The following is a 16240-nucleotide window of genomic DNA, read 5'->3' on the forward strand; positions in this document are numbered from 1 at the left end:
AAAGAAAAAAACTCAAATTCCATAAAAAGTTCTTAGTATTAAAATTAGAAAAACTACACAAATCTACTACTACACATAAACTAGAATGTACTTTGATAGCCAACAACTTCTAATATTGGTTAGGTAGCCTGAATACCTTACATTCATACTTTTTGCTTTTTGTTTTTTTAGGCAGAGTCTTGCTTTATAGTTCAGGCTGGCCTTAAACTCATTTTGTAGCTCAAGCTGGCCTCTAAGTTGCTGCAATATACCCTGCCTCAGCCTCCCAAGTGTTGGAATTACAGGCATGGATCATGCCTGGGTCTTTTTTATAACTATATCATCTATATATTTACATCTGAAACAAATTGGGCTTCCCAGGAAAAATGCTCAAGCAATTAAAAAATCATAAAAGATTCATCCATTAAAGAAAAATCATATTGTTTTTAATATTTTATGTGTTTTAGAATATATAATTTGAATAACAGGGAAAATAATTTTATCTGACTTTTTTCAGTAAAAAGTAGCATTCAATATTTTTTCACATATGCTTATAGCTTAATTACTGTGTCTTTGCTTAAAAGTAGTTTGAATCACATGGACAGTATTTCAATTTTTCTCATTTACCCACCTCTCATTTTTACTGCCACAGGCCTAAGTCAGGCCACCGTCACATCTTTAATAGATTAGTACATAGTTGTTTAACCAGATTTTATTGATAACTCTTCTCCTTTACAAATTGCTTCAAATAATTTTTTTTGTTTTTTGTTTTAGTTTATCACTGTTGTTCAGCCACAGTGTCATTTTTTTGGTTGCAGTTATCAAGATTTTGTATACTTCAAAACTCTGCAAATATTCTATACCATCTGCATAGAATACCCTTTCAATTTTTAGCACGACAACTATCTCGTTAAGGTTGCAGTTTTAAACATTAACATTTTATATAAGAAATTGGAATTATTCCTTAATTATATAAATATACAAAATTTATAATTACTACCATAATATGACACCCTAAGTATTTCATCCTATCTATACCATGAGATAATAAATGGCTCAAGTCCATCATTCTTTCTGTTTACCAATGGATCCTTGAGTAAAGAATAGTGTACTCGGTACAATTGATAAATAAACAAATATTGACTCTTACTTAAACAGTATGTTTAATAATTTATGGACCAAGTGATATATATAAACTACTTGGTACACTGAGCTTACCATTCCTAAAGTTTACAATACTTTTTTCACCTGCTTTTTTTTTCTAAATTATGTATGATTTTGTAATTCAGTATAGTTGTAATCTTTTATATTTGATCTTGAGATAATTTTATTTATCAAAGTCTAAAGTATGAGTCACAAAGTAGATTTATATTCTCCATTCTTATCTAAATATCATGCAAACTCAATAGGGCTTTGATGATTGGCAAAGCATTTGAAATTGGAGATAGGAAAACTTTGTGGCACAAGCTGAAACCAAATCACCTGAATACTTTGTTTATATTATTGTCAGTTGAAAGTGTCTTTCTATAAATTACTGAACTAAATGATTCTTTTTGAACAAATGTAAGTTTGAAGACTTTGGGTACCAGTATGCATCACTACCTGTATTTTAGTTGCTACAGGTTGTGCTTGATTAAAATTTTTATGAAATTTTTTTGTTATGGTATCTGCTTACAAATTACACTAGACTTTTTTATTTGCATCAATTATTTAAATCTGTTATAACATTTGTCATATAAATGATAGTGCAAATAATATTTTCTTTGTAGTAAAATGGAGGTCCAAATTATTTCAGTACAAAGTGAAAGATTTCAAATCAGATAACCATAAACCATTTGTTAGTTTATTACATGGACGATTTCAGTCAATTAATTTAACATACTGGAAACTCTTCCCTGCTCAGAAAAATAAATATGGGAAGTTTTTGTCAAATAGTGATTAATGAATTATCCTGATTGTCATTATTAAATGTTACTTACAGATGTTCTGGCTATTTTGAAGAACTGAAAAGTAAATTTTTGCCTCAAGTTATCTGGATTTTTAAAGGGTCCCTTCATCAAAACTTTCTGGCTTATACTTTCTGGTTTATATTAGTATAAAGTATTTATCATATCAAAGTATCAATATAGATTAACAATATCAATATAATTTCAATTCAACATTGACTATATTAACATAAAGTAAGTTACTATCAACCATGTTGTATCTACATATGTACACATACATAATAACCATTTTGTGATTATTTACAAGACAAAATAACACATACATAATAACCATTTTGTGAGTACTTACCAGACAAAATACTTTGTTACCAATAATCATTTAAAGATGATCTTGATGAAACTTTGTTTAACAGACAAGAATTTCCCAAGATAGATCATCAATTAGGATGTGTAAATGACTTTTGCTGTCTACAAACCTTGAATTAATACTGCTTTCCTTCAGTTTTATTTAGAGACTATATTAAACATTTAATTAGAACTTTACTGAGCTGACAAGGCACTTCAGTACCCTAGCAGCTCAGTACATTTGCTTTATCATGTATTATTAACATACCATCTGGGAAGTCAGGATGGCTGAGTTGCAGGTCTTTGCAAGTTCTGGCTGGATTCGTCTGAGTACCCATTGGAAATTTCATATGCTCAATGTCTTGTTTCAGGGAATTAAGCGAACCAAATATTTCCTCCATTCCATCTGAATAATCAAGAATATTATCACCTGCATCTGCTTGTATGCTTTCAGCATGTCTTCTCGTTTTCTTGGGTGACAGGATGGGTAAAGGCTGAATGACCTCGCCAGGAGGACCCTATAAGGAGAGATAATGTGATTGGAATTGCTCCTAAAGTAAAATAGTCTGAAACATTTTTTTGTTGCCAGTATGGATTTTGTTAGAAGAAATCGTGGTTTGATTTGGGGGAGGGGGAGTCTTTTTGAGCAGGGTTTCACTGTGTGGTTCAGGCTTGTCTTGAGCTCACTTTGTAGCCCAGGCTGGCCTCAAACTGACAATAATCCTCCTGTCCTCAGCTTCCCGAGTGCTGGGACTACAGGCATGCACTACCATGCTGGCCTTGGTTTGACTTTTAAAAACTAAAAAATATAAAAGTATAACTATAAAACATATTCCTTCCAGGAAAAATCTAGTAGAAATATTGAAGCAGTTGCACAACTCATTTGGTTCCTGGTATAAATCCACAACTATATTTTAAAGTCTTTGGAGATTAGAACAGCATTTTAAAGATCTTAAACTATTAAAAATTGTTGAATTTCATAATAATTCATAATGTGAAATCTTAAAATTTAAAAATATATACATATTAGCATGCTTCAATTTATATATTATAAACATTAATACTTTAATATTTTGATTAAATACAGATTTAAATGTACATACATTTAAGAGTAGAATCACAACAAAAAGTCTATATTATTGTGAGTTAAACTTTATCTCACAAAAAATCAAATGTTTATTTCCTAAATGACAGTACTTTAGAATGTTTTATATGCGGAGATCACTGAAGATATAATACATAAGATGAGGCCAGTAGCATAGGATAGAATCTAGTATAAGTGATATTTAAAAAAAGAAAATTTGAGAAAAAAAAATAAAAGCACAGGTACACATGAAGAAAAGACAATGTGAAGAAATGGAAAATTTAACTCATAAACGAAAGAAAGAGATTTGGACAGATATTTCCACAAACATTTTAGCTCAAGAAAGGTCACTAAATATTCTTTCACCTAGACTTTTATTTTAATTTCATCACTTAATAGTGTATGAAGCTTTGTATTAACCTGATGATAGCTATGGCATCTGAACTTTTTTTTTTTGGTCCTGGAGTCAGGTATGAATTTATGTTTGTGGCATATAATTAGTCTCATTAAAACAGAACAAAATTAAATGATTCTTTCAAAAAAACTAACATTATTATAATATGTAAGTAAAATATCTTTACACTGAAAGAGTGAAATAAATTCAAAGACAAGTCTTGGGACATAGACTTAATTGACAGGGTTATATTTTCTATAAAATCACACTTTTGGACAGAAATGTGATTTTCATTCATCTTAAGAATTCAGAGAAATTAATGCCATTTTTCAGATACAATTTATAAGAACATTATGCGTGTTTATATGTACGTACTGGAGGCCCAGGAGGCCCAGGAGGACCACTGTCACCCTTTTGACCAGCAGGTCCCTGTTAGAAAAAACAGAAACAGGACATTAAGAGAAGCAGTGCAATAGGCTTCACTGACCAGTTGCAATGTCCAAGGGAAAAGTACTTACAGAAGAGCCTTTATTACCCTTTGGGCCTTGAGGTCCCTAGAAAATGCAAAGGCAAAAGCATATCAAAATCTGAATCATCCTTGTCTCTTTGATATACTTATGACTTAGTATTACCTTATGAAGTTCTTTGCTCTTATACTTACTGGTAAGCCAGGAGCACCAGGTGGACCTATGGGGCCAGCAGGACCTGGAGTTCCCTAGAGGGAAAATCATCCAATTTAATCAGTTTTCCTCCACTATTCCACTTGCATAAAAATAGACACTAAAAATTAGAGAATTTGAAAATACTTAGGCATAGGATATAATATTTCCATTGATAATCCAAAAAAAATTGTAAAGTAATTGACTATTTCCCTTTGTACAAGCTTTCAGAGTAAGTCTATAACACAAAGGTTGTACACATGTGTATCTTTATATACTGCAGTCTTTAACATTTGCAGATGATAAGGATTCAATACTTCAGAAATGTAATTTTATGCTTTTTAAACTTACATCATATATTTTTTGATGTATTCTAAAGTGAAATGAAAATCTTTTTGAAAACATAATAGAATAAAGCTCTTTTTTTTTTTCTTTTTTCTTTGTTTGGTACCGGAGATCAAACTCACAACCTCGCGCTTGCCAGGCAGGCACTTAAACCACTGAACTAAATCTCCAGCCCCAAATGCTCCTAATTAGATTTTTTTATTGTATTTAAGTGAAAGTGTGTATGTGCGTGTGTGTGTGTGTGTGTGTGTGTGTGCATGTGTGTGTTACAGAAAATAAGCAGGAAAAATCCTCTAGACTTTTACTCACCCCATCTCCCTTTGCTCCTGGAGATCCTTGCGTTCCAGGAAGCCCTCTGTCACCTTTTTCCCCTTGCTCTCCTGGAGGACCAATCAGGCCTATTAAGCCAGGATGTCCCTTTGGGAAAAACAGAAAAGCATTATTAACACATAAATTATAGCAATCATTCAATTCTAGTCATAAAGTATTTGTACATCAAATTCATGGAACATAAAAATAAATAATATAAAGTATATTAAAGTTACTCTAGATGGAATGCTGAATTCAGATTCTGTTCTAATTTAACTGGATCATTTACCACTTACATTAGGTCTGGTCTTTATTAAGGGATGAGAATGTTATGAAACAAAATGCTTTCTAAAAATACTATCTTCAATGTTTCATTTGAGGATTCTTCAATTTAAAGGACCTATTACCATATGCATGTAATACTGGTGACAAACAGTTGAAAACTGATTAATTCAGTAAGTCTTTCATTTAATATGAAATGTTTTCTATTCTTCAGGGACTTGCAATCTTTAAAAGACATTTGATGATTTAAAAATAACCCAAGCAATATTAATGCCATTCTTAAAGAGGCTTGTTTTTTTTCTATTTGATGTAACATAGTATAAATCCTAGGATGTTAATTACTACTTGAAAGATATTTATAGTTTACACTTATCTTCATGTTTAAAAACAAAGTTGGCCACTTTGTTATTCCATCTGTTTATTTTCTGAATATTTAGTTTAGTATAACCATATGCTCTTTCCATATGGTTCCTAAAAAGGAAACTTTGAGAAGATATAATATTGAAGTTTAGTACATTTTTCACAATTATTTTGCATACTTTCTCATCTCTAGATGTGCCTGGGAAGCTGAAAATTGGTAGTTTATCTTCCATGGTTAGAATGACAAGATATTTCAAATTTCCTTTTGAATGATTTGAATTTGTAAAAGAAATCACTGCTTCTATTAGTATATCAGAATAATAATAATGCACTCTTCTCACCTTTTCACCCTTGGAGCCAGGATCACCTTTGAGACCAGGTAAGCCAGGAGGTCCCTGAATAACAACAACAACAAAAAACAAACAAACAAAAAGAAACACATACAGTAGGCAAGAATTAGTCACATTACTCATAGAGCTAAGATGATTGTAGAAACAGAAAGCTCCAAAACTAATTAATAATCATTAGAGCTAATTTATTTTTCAAGACCTTATAATACCACATATTAATTTGCGATCATTTTACTAAACTTTTGATATTTTTCATTAAGTACATGAGCTTAGAAATAGGACAAGGTTTACAGAGATTTTAATTGAAGCAGTTATGTTTTTGCTTGTTAATTTTAATCACAGATTAAATTAAATATTCAATTAAGTATTTTTATGCTAAGGTCCATTTGAAAGGCTATAATATTTTCAGTAAAATTTATAAAAGCTCTCAAATTTATACCAGTCAGTTCTTTGAAAACTACAACCACAGAAAACAGTACATAGGATTTTAACACTTTGTTTGTATTTAAATAACAAATATATTTATATACCTTATAATTGTTGTCTATTATTGTACAGAACAAGAATACAACTTCTGTATGTACCAGTTTGAAATGGGTTGTGCAGTTCTAGGCTACTGTCAGTTTTCTACATTATACTGTCAATTCTTACCTTGTCCTATTGAAAATAAGAATCTTTTCATAATGACTCATGGAGATTTATACTAAGAACAGTTAAAAATTCCAATAATAATTTTCATATAAAAATTTCTAAAGCAATACATTTTTAGTATTCACAACAGTCTTGATGAAAGGGTTATTTGTGTCCTTTAAACTGTGAGAAAATGAGTGTTTCACCTTGCAAATACCAAAGCTAAAATTCAAACCCAGATCTGTGGCTCAAGTCCAAGACAACTTTACTATACAGCACTGGGCTTCTTAGAGTGATAAGAATGAGCAGAGACGACGATCCTATGACAAGAATACAGAACATAGTCCAGAAGAACCTTAAAGCAATTGAACGAATGACCAAAGAAGATGAGTCTCCAAAAAATGGATCACACAGATGCTGAAAGTTTTTAGGACAGGCTTCTACACAGAAGATAGCACTCTGGCAAACATTCATTAAATGACTTGAAAGATAAAAGTCAAACCTTTTTGAATACTGAATTGAAAACCCTATATGAGTCAAAAATGGCCTTAGTAAATTACAATAGAGTGTAATTGCCAAAAAATAAACACTTCAGAACGTACAGTATTTATGATATTTATTACTCAATAAGTTACTGTGAATTGAACAGTTGAAAAATCAAGAATAGCAGAAATACAAGGGGATTTACCCCTTGGAAGATTATGGGGAGTGATTAGGAGTCTATGGTCACAGAAGCATGGGAATTGCTATGGATTCTGAAAGAATTTTAAGATATTATATGTGATGTCATTCATTGTATTAATAAAGAAACAGAAATCTGGAAACATTAATTTTATGAAATCACAAAGCTTGCCACTGGAAACAGCAAGGATTTTACTTCAGTTCTAATGAACCAATGTTTCCTTGAAAAATACCTACTTTCTCTTTTATAACAAAATGTATCAGAAGGTAGGCTTTTTTCCTCATTAGTAAACTGTTATTCACTCCTTGCTGCTCAGTATATATTCACACATAAATTCTTTAATTTTTGAAATTTTCATAACAGTTGGGTGTATTAGCTTTTACATAATTAATCTCCAATAGTAGTAATATTAATTTCTAAAATGCATTCTAAATCTAAATGACTTATAACTTAATAAAACTATACTTCTTAAATATATAATCATATTGTAGCAGTTTAACTTTTATAATACAATGCCATATTTATCCATGCATGTTATTATGTTTTTTGAAAATTATGATATGACTCTAGGAACTAATTTAGGCTATCCTCCTAACAGACATATAATCACCTAAAACAAGCTTTTAAAAAATGTATAAATTGATGTAGTGTAAATTGAAAAAAAACAAAATAACCTTTATGTTCCAAAATTACATAAGAAAATCTATTTAAGCAGTACATGTTGTCAATAGGAGTATAACTGACACTAAAAGATGATTTATATGTATGACTCATACAACAAATGCCAAGATAATTTATATTAGTCATTACTGCATACAAACAAGTAAAGCATCAAGCAACACATCATACTATTCTGTGTCTTCTCTGTGGGTTTCAATTATACTGATTGAACTAAATTAGTTTTTAGGTTTTTAACAGAGATTTTGATCATGATACATAGAGAGTAAATTTATCAGTTTACGTCAGGTGTCATCATTATTATATCTTCTACCAGGCAACAATGAGTAACTATTTTGCCCATACTATAGCAAATGTGATTCTTCAGCATGAAGGATCACATAATATGTCAGCCTACAAACTTTGTAAATTTAAAATATTAGGCGGTATAGATTTGTTTCAAATAGTGTGATGCAGTGCAAACAGTATGGGGTCAAGCAAAGAGTCAGCAGGTTAAAACCCAGTCTTCTTGAAATTCTGCTAATGGAAAGGGCAGCTTCTGTTCTTTCATTTGCAAATTGGCAACAACAATTCCTATTTCATGGGGCTGTAGGAAGAACGGGTAGATAGTCTGTTATGGCTTATATCTAGATGTCCCCCCAAAGCCTCATGTGGTTATAGGCAGGAGTTTTTTGGAGGTAGCTGGATCTAGTGTACAAGATGTTTGGATTGATTCACGGTGCAATGCTCGGATCAAGGGCACTTGGGTTAAGGAAGTGAATGTTACCTGCCTCAAGTAGTCTGGATAAGACACAAGGGGCAGGAAGATCTGTGGTCGTCTCTTGTTGGTTTGTTGCCTTCTTGCCCTCCACTAAAGGATTTTCTTCTGCAATACCACCCTGCCTTGGAGTCAGCCAATTATGCAGTGAAACCTCTACAAACTGTGAGGTAAATAAACCTTTCCCCATTTAATTTTGAATGTCTGGTACTTTGTCTCAGCAACAAGAAAAGTAACTAAGACACAGCACTTCCCATTCCTTAGTTTCTGAACCATCTTTCCTCAACTGAAATGCTGTATATCAGAGGAACAGTATTAATAAAAATTATTTTTGTAACAGTATTTTGTGCCACTTAACATATATGTATTTGCTTTAATTCATAAATGAATTTCAAATTCTCCATGGATATAAAAGTGAGCACTTTACCTGTATCTTTGTATTCATAAGGATTTTTCCCCCAGAGAAAGTACATAGGTGATCAAAATATAAGTAAATGTTTAAATTTTAAAAATTATAATAGTGAAACACACAATGCCACTGATTCCCCAGAAAACACTTTCCTTTGCTCCAAACACACATATTTCATCTTTTCTTTCCTTTTCTGAAGCAGTTCTGGAAGTCCTGTTTCCTGTTTAGGAAATGTGACTAAAAATACAGTGACTATTTCTACAGAGTGACATCTAACAGAAAGGCAGACTCTTTGAAAACATTGTGGTTTGTCTTTACCTCGCTTATTTTTCACGTCTGGTACTTGCTACATCTGGCTTTTTCCTCAGCATCAAAATGAGTATAAATAATAGCTTGAATTGACTGAGGACGTAACAGCAGCCCTGACTGTGCAACTAAAAACACTCAAGAAAGAGTACTTTCAGAATGCTTCAGAAAGTGACAAGAATAGTGAGATAAGCATATTTGCAGCAAGAGGAACTATTTTGCTAAGGATTAATGCCAATGTGTCATTTTTACTGTGATAACATTTTTTAAAATTTTGAACATTCACTTCAGTTTTTTTAAATCACACTTCCTCGTATTGAAACTTTATGTGTGCCTAATAAAATTTTTATAAGGAAAAACTGTTAATGACAAAATGTACTCTTATGTAAAGTTACTTTTTTGTATAAAAATAAGCAATCGTGCTTTTTCAGTTAAATCACAAACCAACAAAAAAGGGACAATAAAAGAATTACATATGCAACGGAAACACCTCTGAAGGGTGCATTTCAACATTGCTCTTCCATCTAATTTAGGACGCCCTGTGGTGGGGAGGCATAAACTGTGGGTTTCCAAGCAGCAGCATCTTCTGTGCATTTGTACAAAGTCAGTGCTTAGGCATTGTCCAGACCAACTCAATCAGAAATTGTTCAGTGATCTAGGCTTGATGCTTATTAAGATGTGAGACACTTTGTGTTACCAGGCCTCATATTTAGGCAACACACAAATTAGAGAAGCATGAAGAATGTGATATACATTAAAATCAAAATGGCCTAGTTTACTAGCTTACTAATTTTATAATTAATATATTTGGTATCTACTTTTTTATATGTATGCTTGTTTTGAGACACAGTTTACCTATATAATTTAGGTTAGCCTTGACCTCTCTATGAGCACAGGCTGGCCTCAAATCATGGAATTCTTCCCGTCTTAGATTCCTCAGTCCTGATATTCCAGATGAGCATTATCATCCTTGGCTGTATCTACTTCTTTCTTTCTTTGATATTTTTCTTCCTTTGATAGTTTCAGAAATACTTGGTGAATAAGCAATTAATAAAAAGGAAAATGTCGATGAAGAACATCTTTAAAAATATTTTACACAATTCCCTAATAGCATGTTTAAGGGTATAGTACAAATATGTACCAGAAACAGTGTTAGAAGAAGGTGGTATTAAATAATATTTCTAAACTATAATTTATAAAAACAACAACAACAGAAGCTATTTAATATTGGTAAACTTGACATAAAAATCAATGTAAAATACGATTAAATATGATACTACTTATTCTTTCTGCATTCTTGTTTTACAATCAAACTTTCAAGTATATGATATATTTTACAAAAGTTTTGCTTGACATGCAAGAATTGATACAAATACCTTGTTGGACGCTGGAGATCTGCATTTCATTCACTTTTATAGTCAACAAATTATTGAGTCTGATTTCTTAGTCTTTGCAATATATTCATAAAATAATCTAAAAATAACTGTCTTAATACTGTGATCATGAAAGAAAAATTGGGCTTGCAAAAGACTGACTAAACAGGGAAGCATACATGAATGTTAATTATTATCATTAGTTTTAGATATGTATAGGTGAGTATGTATTAAAACTTTCTTATCTAATAGCATAAGCTGAAATGAAAAAAATTATAATTCTAATTGCCCAGGCTTTATAATGAATCTAACAGACATCATCTGGGTTTTACGTGTATTTCAATTTTCTGCTATAAATATTTATCATGAGGGCCAGGGATATAGTTCAGTGGTTGGCAAGCATGAGGTTCTAAGTTCAACCCCAGTTCAAACAAACAAACAAAATATTATTCATGAATGAATTAAAAGTAAAAAAATAGTAATTCTTCTAACTTAATAAACTCTCATGAAATTATAGACTTATATGCAGGGGTGTACTTTCCAAAGAAAATTAGTTTTTGTGTTTTCATCAGCTGGAAATAGACATTGGTAGTGTTATGATATTGAGAGCAGTTATAAATATCCCTCTGAACCAGGAACGTATCAAAAACATCAACTCTGCATATAAAAATGTTATTCCAAGTAAACATGTTTTCTATTTCATCTTTAAGGTACTGTAAATTGAAACCTCCAGGGAAATGTATAATTCATAAGTAATATAAAGGAAAAGAAAACAGGGACCATACATTCTCAAGTATCTGGAATACACAATCAAACGTTTTCCCCCTCAGTATTATGCTTTATGGAATTTTTGCCTTAATCTACATCTCAAAACTCCAGGGCACTGAAATTTAAAGAAACTGAAGATTCCATATGTTACTGAGCTGGTAAAGTTGTGAACTATTGTTTGACATAAAACAATTTGGCATAAAACAAATGCTTTATTACTGAGACATGTTTAGTCATTAGGGAGTGCTGTGCGTTGCAAAGCTGTTTACAGAGTTTAAAGGTAGTATTAAAGACAAAATATCAAACTAATTCAATAATTCATTTTATCTTATACTTAGAATTTTATGTTTCGAAAATAATGCTATCAGATATTCTATTATTTTGTAAAAAAGGAATACATGACAATATTAAACTTGTCTAAAGATAAAGACTGAGTAGGGTTTTTAGCTAAATAAAAATGAATAGGTTTTAAAAATGAATATAGAAAGAAAACAAATGCTTAAAACTGATGTGTTTATTGTGTTTTCAAAATATCAAACCAATATTAGCTTTTTAAAATTATATATCACGTTTTTTTTTTTTTTACTTTGTAGCAGACAGCAGAATTTATTCTCCATTACTCTTTTCTTTTAATCATTTAAAAATTTTAAATGGCTTTTTTATTATACTTCTGTACTTGATTTGAACCCAAAGCCTTCACACTAAGCTCCATCCCCAGCTCTGTTAAGAGCTCCTATTTCTGCTGGCCATGTTGGTGGATCCCTATAGTCCCAGCACTCAGGAAGCTGATGGACGGGGAGTGCCAGAAGTTCACAGTCAGCCTGAGCCACACAGTGAGATCTTGTCTCAAACAACAAACACCTAACAGAACAAAAAACTAACAAAAGAAAAAACAAAAACAAAAACAAAAAACACAACAACTTTTTGTTTCTTTTTTTTTTATTTTGAGACAATCTTGCCAATTCATTAATTGCCCACCCGGGACTGGAATCTGTGATCACCTGCCTCAGCTTCCCAAAGTCTTGGGATTATAGCTGTGTTCCATATTTCCTGGGAAATCCTAATAATTTCATTTCCAGAAAACTCCTATGAAACTGTTAAATTCATATGGATAATGGACACTGTTAAGTAGAGTTCAGTTATCTGATTAGGCAGCTGCCAGTCTGTAAAGATGAAAGCATATAAACTTATTTACCGAACAGCTAAGTTGCATATAAAAGCTGGAGTAAAGGAGAATAACTGACAGCTTTGTCTAGGGGAACAGTACTTCAGTAAGATACAGGCAGCTTGCAAAAGGGGAAAAGAAACCTGTAGTCAGTTAGAGAAGAATGTGTAGACTTGAAAGTGAATATGAATATATTTATAATTACAATGAGAAAAACTATACCTTATGGAGAAATTGTCATCTATATAAATTACATGCGGATTAATTTATAAGTTTAATGCATATTTTTGAAACTCTTCAAATCTCTGTTAGTTTTATTTTCCATGTCTTATCACTAATCTAAGACACTACTTTCTTTGTTAACATTACATTATTTCTAATCAGGGAAGGTCCTTAAGTGAGACGCTATTTTGTCTTACTCTGAGTACACAGAGATTTGCTTAGTTCTTATAGGGTAAACAGTACCTCTGTTCACAAACTCAAATCTCTCCATGATTCTGGTCACAAACCAGTGATGTGAGAATCCAATCAAGCTCAATGGTTGGATACTCAATGTTGATCTTACGAGGAAATTGGATTTGGTTCTTGTCCAGTTCAGTTTGCAGAGTTTCTGGTACAGAACTGAGTTCATGAACTGAGGTACCACTGCACTTCTCACTCTGTGCTCTAACCCTGTGTTACTGAACTTGTAGATCTCTTCCATTTGATTTAATAGTCAGCAACTTGCACACCAGAGCATAGAAGATGCATCTATAGAAACTGAGGTCAAATTTAGTCACTCTTCAGTAATATTTAGTTAATTTACTCTTTAGGTACTTTTCAAAACAATTTTAATTATTTCATTCATTCAATAATTCCTTATTTGATGGTACTAATATGCACCCATGGTGTAAATGCATTATAAATAGCTTATTTAATAAACATAAAAATTCTATGAGCCAGATGATAAATATGAATTTAACTTATTTAATATTCTACCTCAAGAGACAGATGTTCTGAATATTGTTTTAGAAATGAAGAAATGATATAAAAAAGAATGTGTGTAACTTTCTTATCATTAGCACACAAGTAAATGGTAGAAACAATTTTTTAAAATTAAGATGTTTGACCTTAGATGATCTTAACCAATAAACAAAAGCTACTCTGCACTGAGATTTAAAAATTAACTATTAAAATTTTAGCTGAGCTGAAAAAATTAAATTTCCATAAATTTCTCTGAACACCCTCATCTCATGAGGACTAGGTAACATTTTCATAGAACTTAGATATCACAGTCAAGACTAATTGATGATGTGAAAAACCACAACATACTTCCATTTTGAGGTCTCTAAGCAAAACCAAAAGCCACAAGATGGAACAGTTCCAAGCTGTTCACTTATAATAATTAACCTTCCCTTTTATCTAAAAAGATTTGAATTGTTGAGCTATCTTATACTATAAATTTATACATATATAAGTCAGAAATACAAATTTCCCCAAGTAGTATGCCTGATGCTTTTTAGTATTAGCAAATAGACTCTCCAGAATGGCACATTTTATTTCATCTGAAGAAACATCAGAATATTTACTGGAAAATCTGAAATAACAAGACAACATCTCTGGCAAACTTTAGGAAAACATTAAAGCAAAAAATTTTCTTCAAGGCTCTGAATCTCAGCTAGTTAACAGTTTACCTTATCTAAGAAGAATATTCCCTAAATACTGGCGCCTAAGAAAACTTAATCCTGCTTTGGTTAGGGACCTATTTCTATGCTGAATAAATTACATGCAGAGTTGATAAATTCTTGCTTAAAATCAATTAGGATTTTAAAACATTTCTCCAGTTACTAAATAATAAACTTTAACTTCTTCACAGAAACATTAAAAATAACATTTTTAATATGTATGAAATAGTTATTAGGGGTATGAGAGCGAAATACAGCATCTCCATTAAAAACAAAGGCTAAAATTTCTGCTCACAAACCAGTGATGTGAAAATCCAATTGAGCTCAGTGTTGGAGGACTCAGTGTTGATCTTATGAGGAAATCTGATTTGGTTCTTGTCCAGTTCAGTTTGCAAACAGAGTTGCTGACAGAGAACTGAGTTCATGAACTGAGGTACCACTGTACTTCTCACTGACTAGGATTGTAAATCCCAGTTTTGATGGCTTTCCATAGACACATAAATAGATATTGATATAGATATACAGATGTGTAGATATATTCATATATTTATATATAAATAGTATATATGTAGATATATGCATATATCAATATATTTATATATCCATATATTTATATATATATATATATATTTATGGATATATTCATATATAGATATTTGAGATAAACTAATCAAGATAAGAAATATTTGAGTAACATTTGAATTACTATATATAGGAACTTGATCATTTAAACATTTCCACATTGCTATATGCTTTGTTTGCCTTTTGTTTTGAAACAATCTCACTATGTATAGTCCAGTAGGACTGCCTCGGATTCGCTATGTGGTCCAGGGTGGCTGCAAACTTCTGCCTCTGTGTTTCTCATTGCTGCCATTACAGGGATGCAGCATAAAGCCCTGATTACTTGCTGCTTTGATTATTCCTTTACTCATAATTATTTTGGATAATGAAGTTCAAATATCTCTACTATTATATAGAATACATATGCTTGTAAGTAAACCACTGGTGAAATTCTAATAATTTGTTTAGTACAAATTATTTAAGACAGATTACTAAGGATTTATTTTAAAGAGCAAATCCTTCTTTACCACCCTCTGCCTTAATTTTAGCAATTTAGAGTCTTAATTTAGAGTCTACGGTAAAGGACACCTATGAGTCGCATGCTGGTCAACTAGCTTTATTGCATTTCTCATGCATGCTGTCTTCAAGTAAAGTTTGTGCAAGTGATCAAGCTTAATGTTAGAATAATCATATCTTTCTTTCCCTGTAGTGTTTAGTGTCTGATTTTTCACCTCTGTGTCTCATGAAGAGAACAATTTATTTAGTCAAGTAATCACTCAATGGCTGTGCCAACATTGCTTTTTATAAAAAATCTGCCAGGAATTAAAGTTTAATTTCATGCATTTTGAGGCCGTGTCTACACTAGGAAAATGACTGCTGGGCCATCAATAGAATTTTATTAGGATTGGAACTATGTTTTTTATCTGAAGGAAATAAGAAAGAAAATTATAATCAAATGGTGTATTTTCTATATATTTATCAGTCAGGATTATTTTTCTTTATTTAGGCTTTGGTTGTATATTTCTTTCAGCATTATACAAAATATAAACTAATTTATCAGTTAAAATGTCAAGAATTCCGGGCTGGGGATTTAGCTCAGCGGCATAAGCGCCTGCCTTGCAAGCAGGCAGTCGTGAGTTCAATCCCTGGTACTGATAAAAACGAAAAAGACCAAAAAAAAAAAAAAAAAAAAAA

At 31.6% G+C, this 16240-nt stretch overlaps 1 protein-coding gene across 5 annotated transcripts in view; it reads right to left on the reverse strand.

Moving 5' to 3' along the window:
* Window positions 1-16240, reverse strand: part of Col11a1 (collagen type XI alpha 1 chain) — a 201995-nt gene that overhangs the window by 7518 nt on the left and 178237 nt on the right. For 4 of the 5 annotated variants that reach the window (XM_063255044.1, XM_063255037.1, XM_063255033.1 and 1 more), the window contains 6 exons: window positions 6045-6098; window positions 5062-5169; window positions 4410-4463; window positions 4267-4302; window positions 4124-4177; window positions 2539-2788 (listed from right to left, as the gene is read on the reverse strand). In XM_063255044.1, coding sequence (XP_063111114.1) covers window positions 2539-2788; window positions 4124-4177; window positions 4267-4302; window positions 4410-4463; window positions 5062-5169; window positions 6045-6098 — 556 coding nt within the window. The remainder of the gene's footprint in view (window positions 1-2538; window positions 2789-4123; window positions 4178-4266; window positions 4303-4409; window positions 4464-5061; window positions 5170-6044; window positions 6099-16240) is intronic. The other variant, XR_010049335.1, reaches the window with a different exon arrangement.

This window comes from Cavia porcellus, unplaced genomic scaffold (assembly GCF_034190915.1).
Source record: "Cavia porcellus strain 051 isolate PalLab524CR breed Dunkin Hartley unplaced genomic scaffold, mCavPor4.1 scaffold_1, whole genome shotgun sequence".
NCBI lineage: Eukaryota > Metazoa > Chordata > Mammalia > Rodentia > Caviidae > Cavia > Cavia porcellus.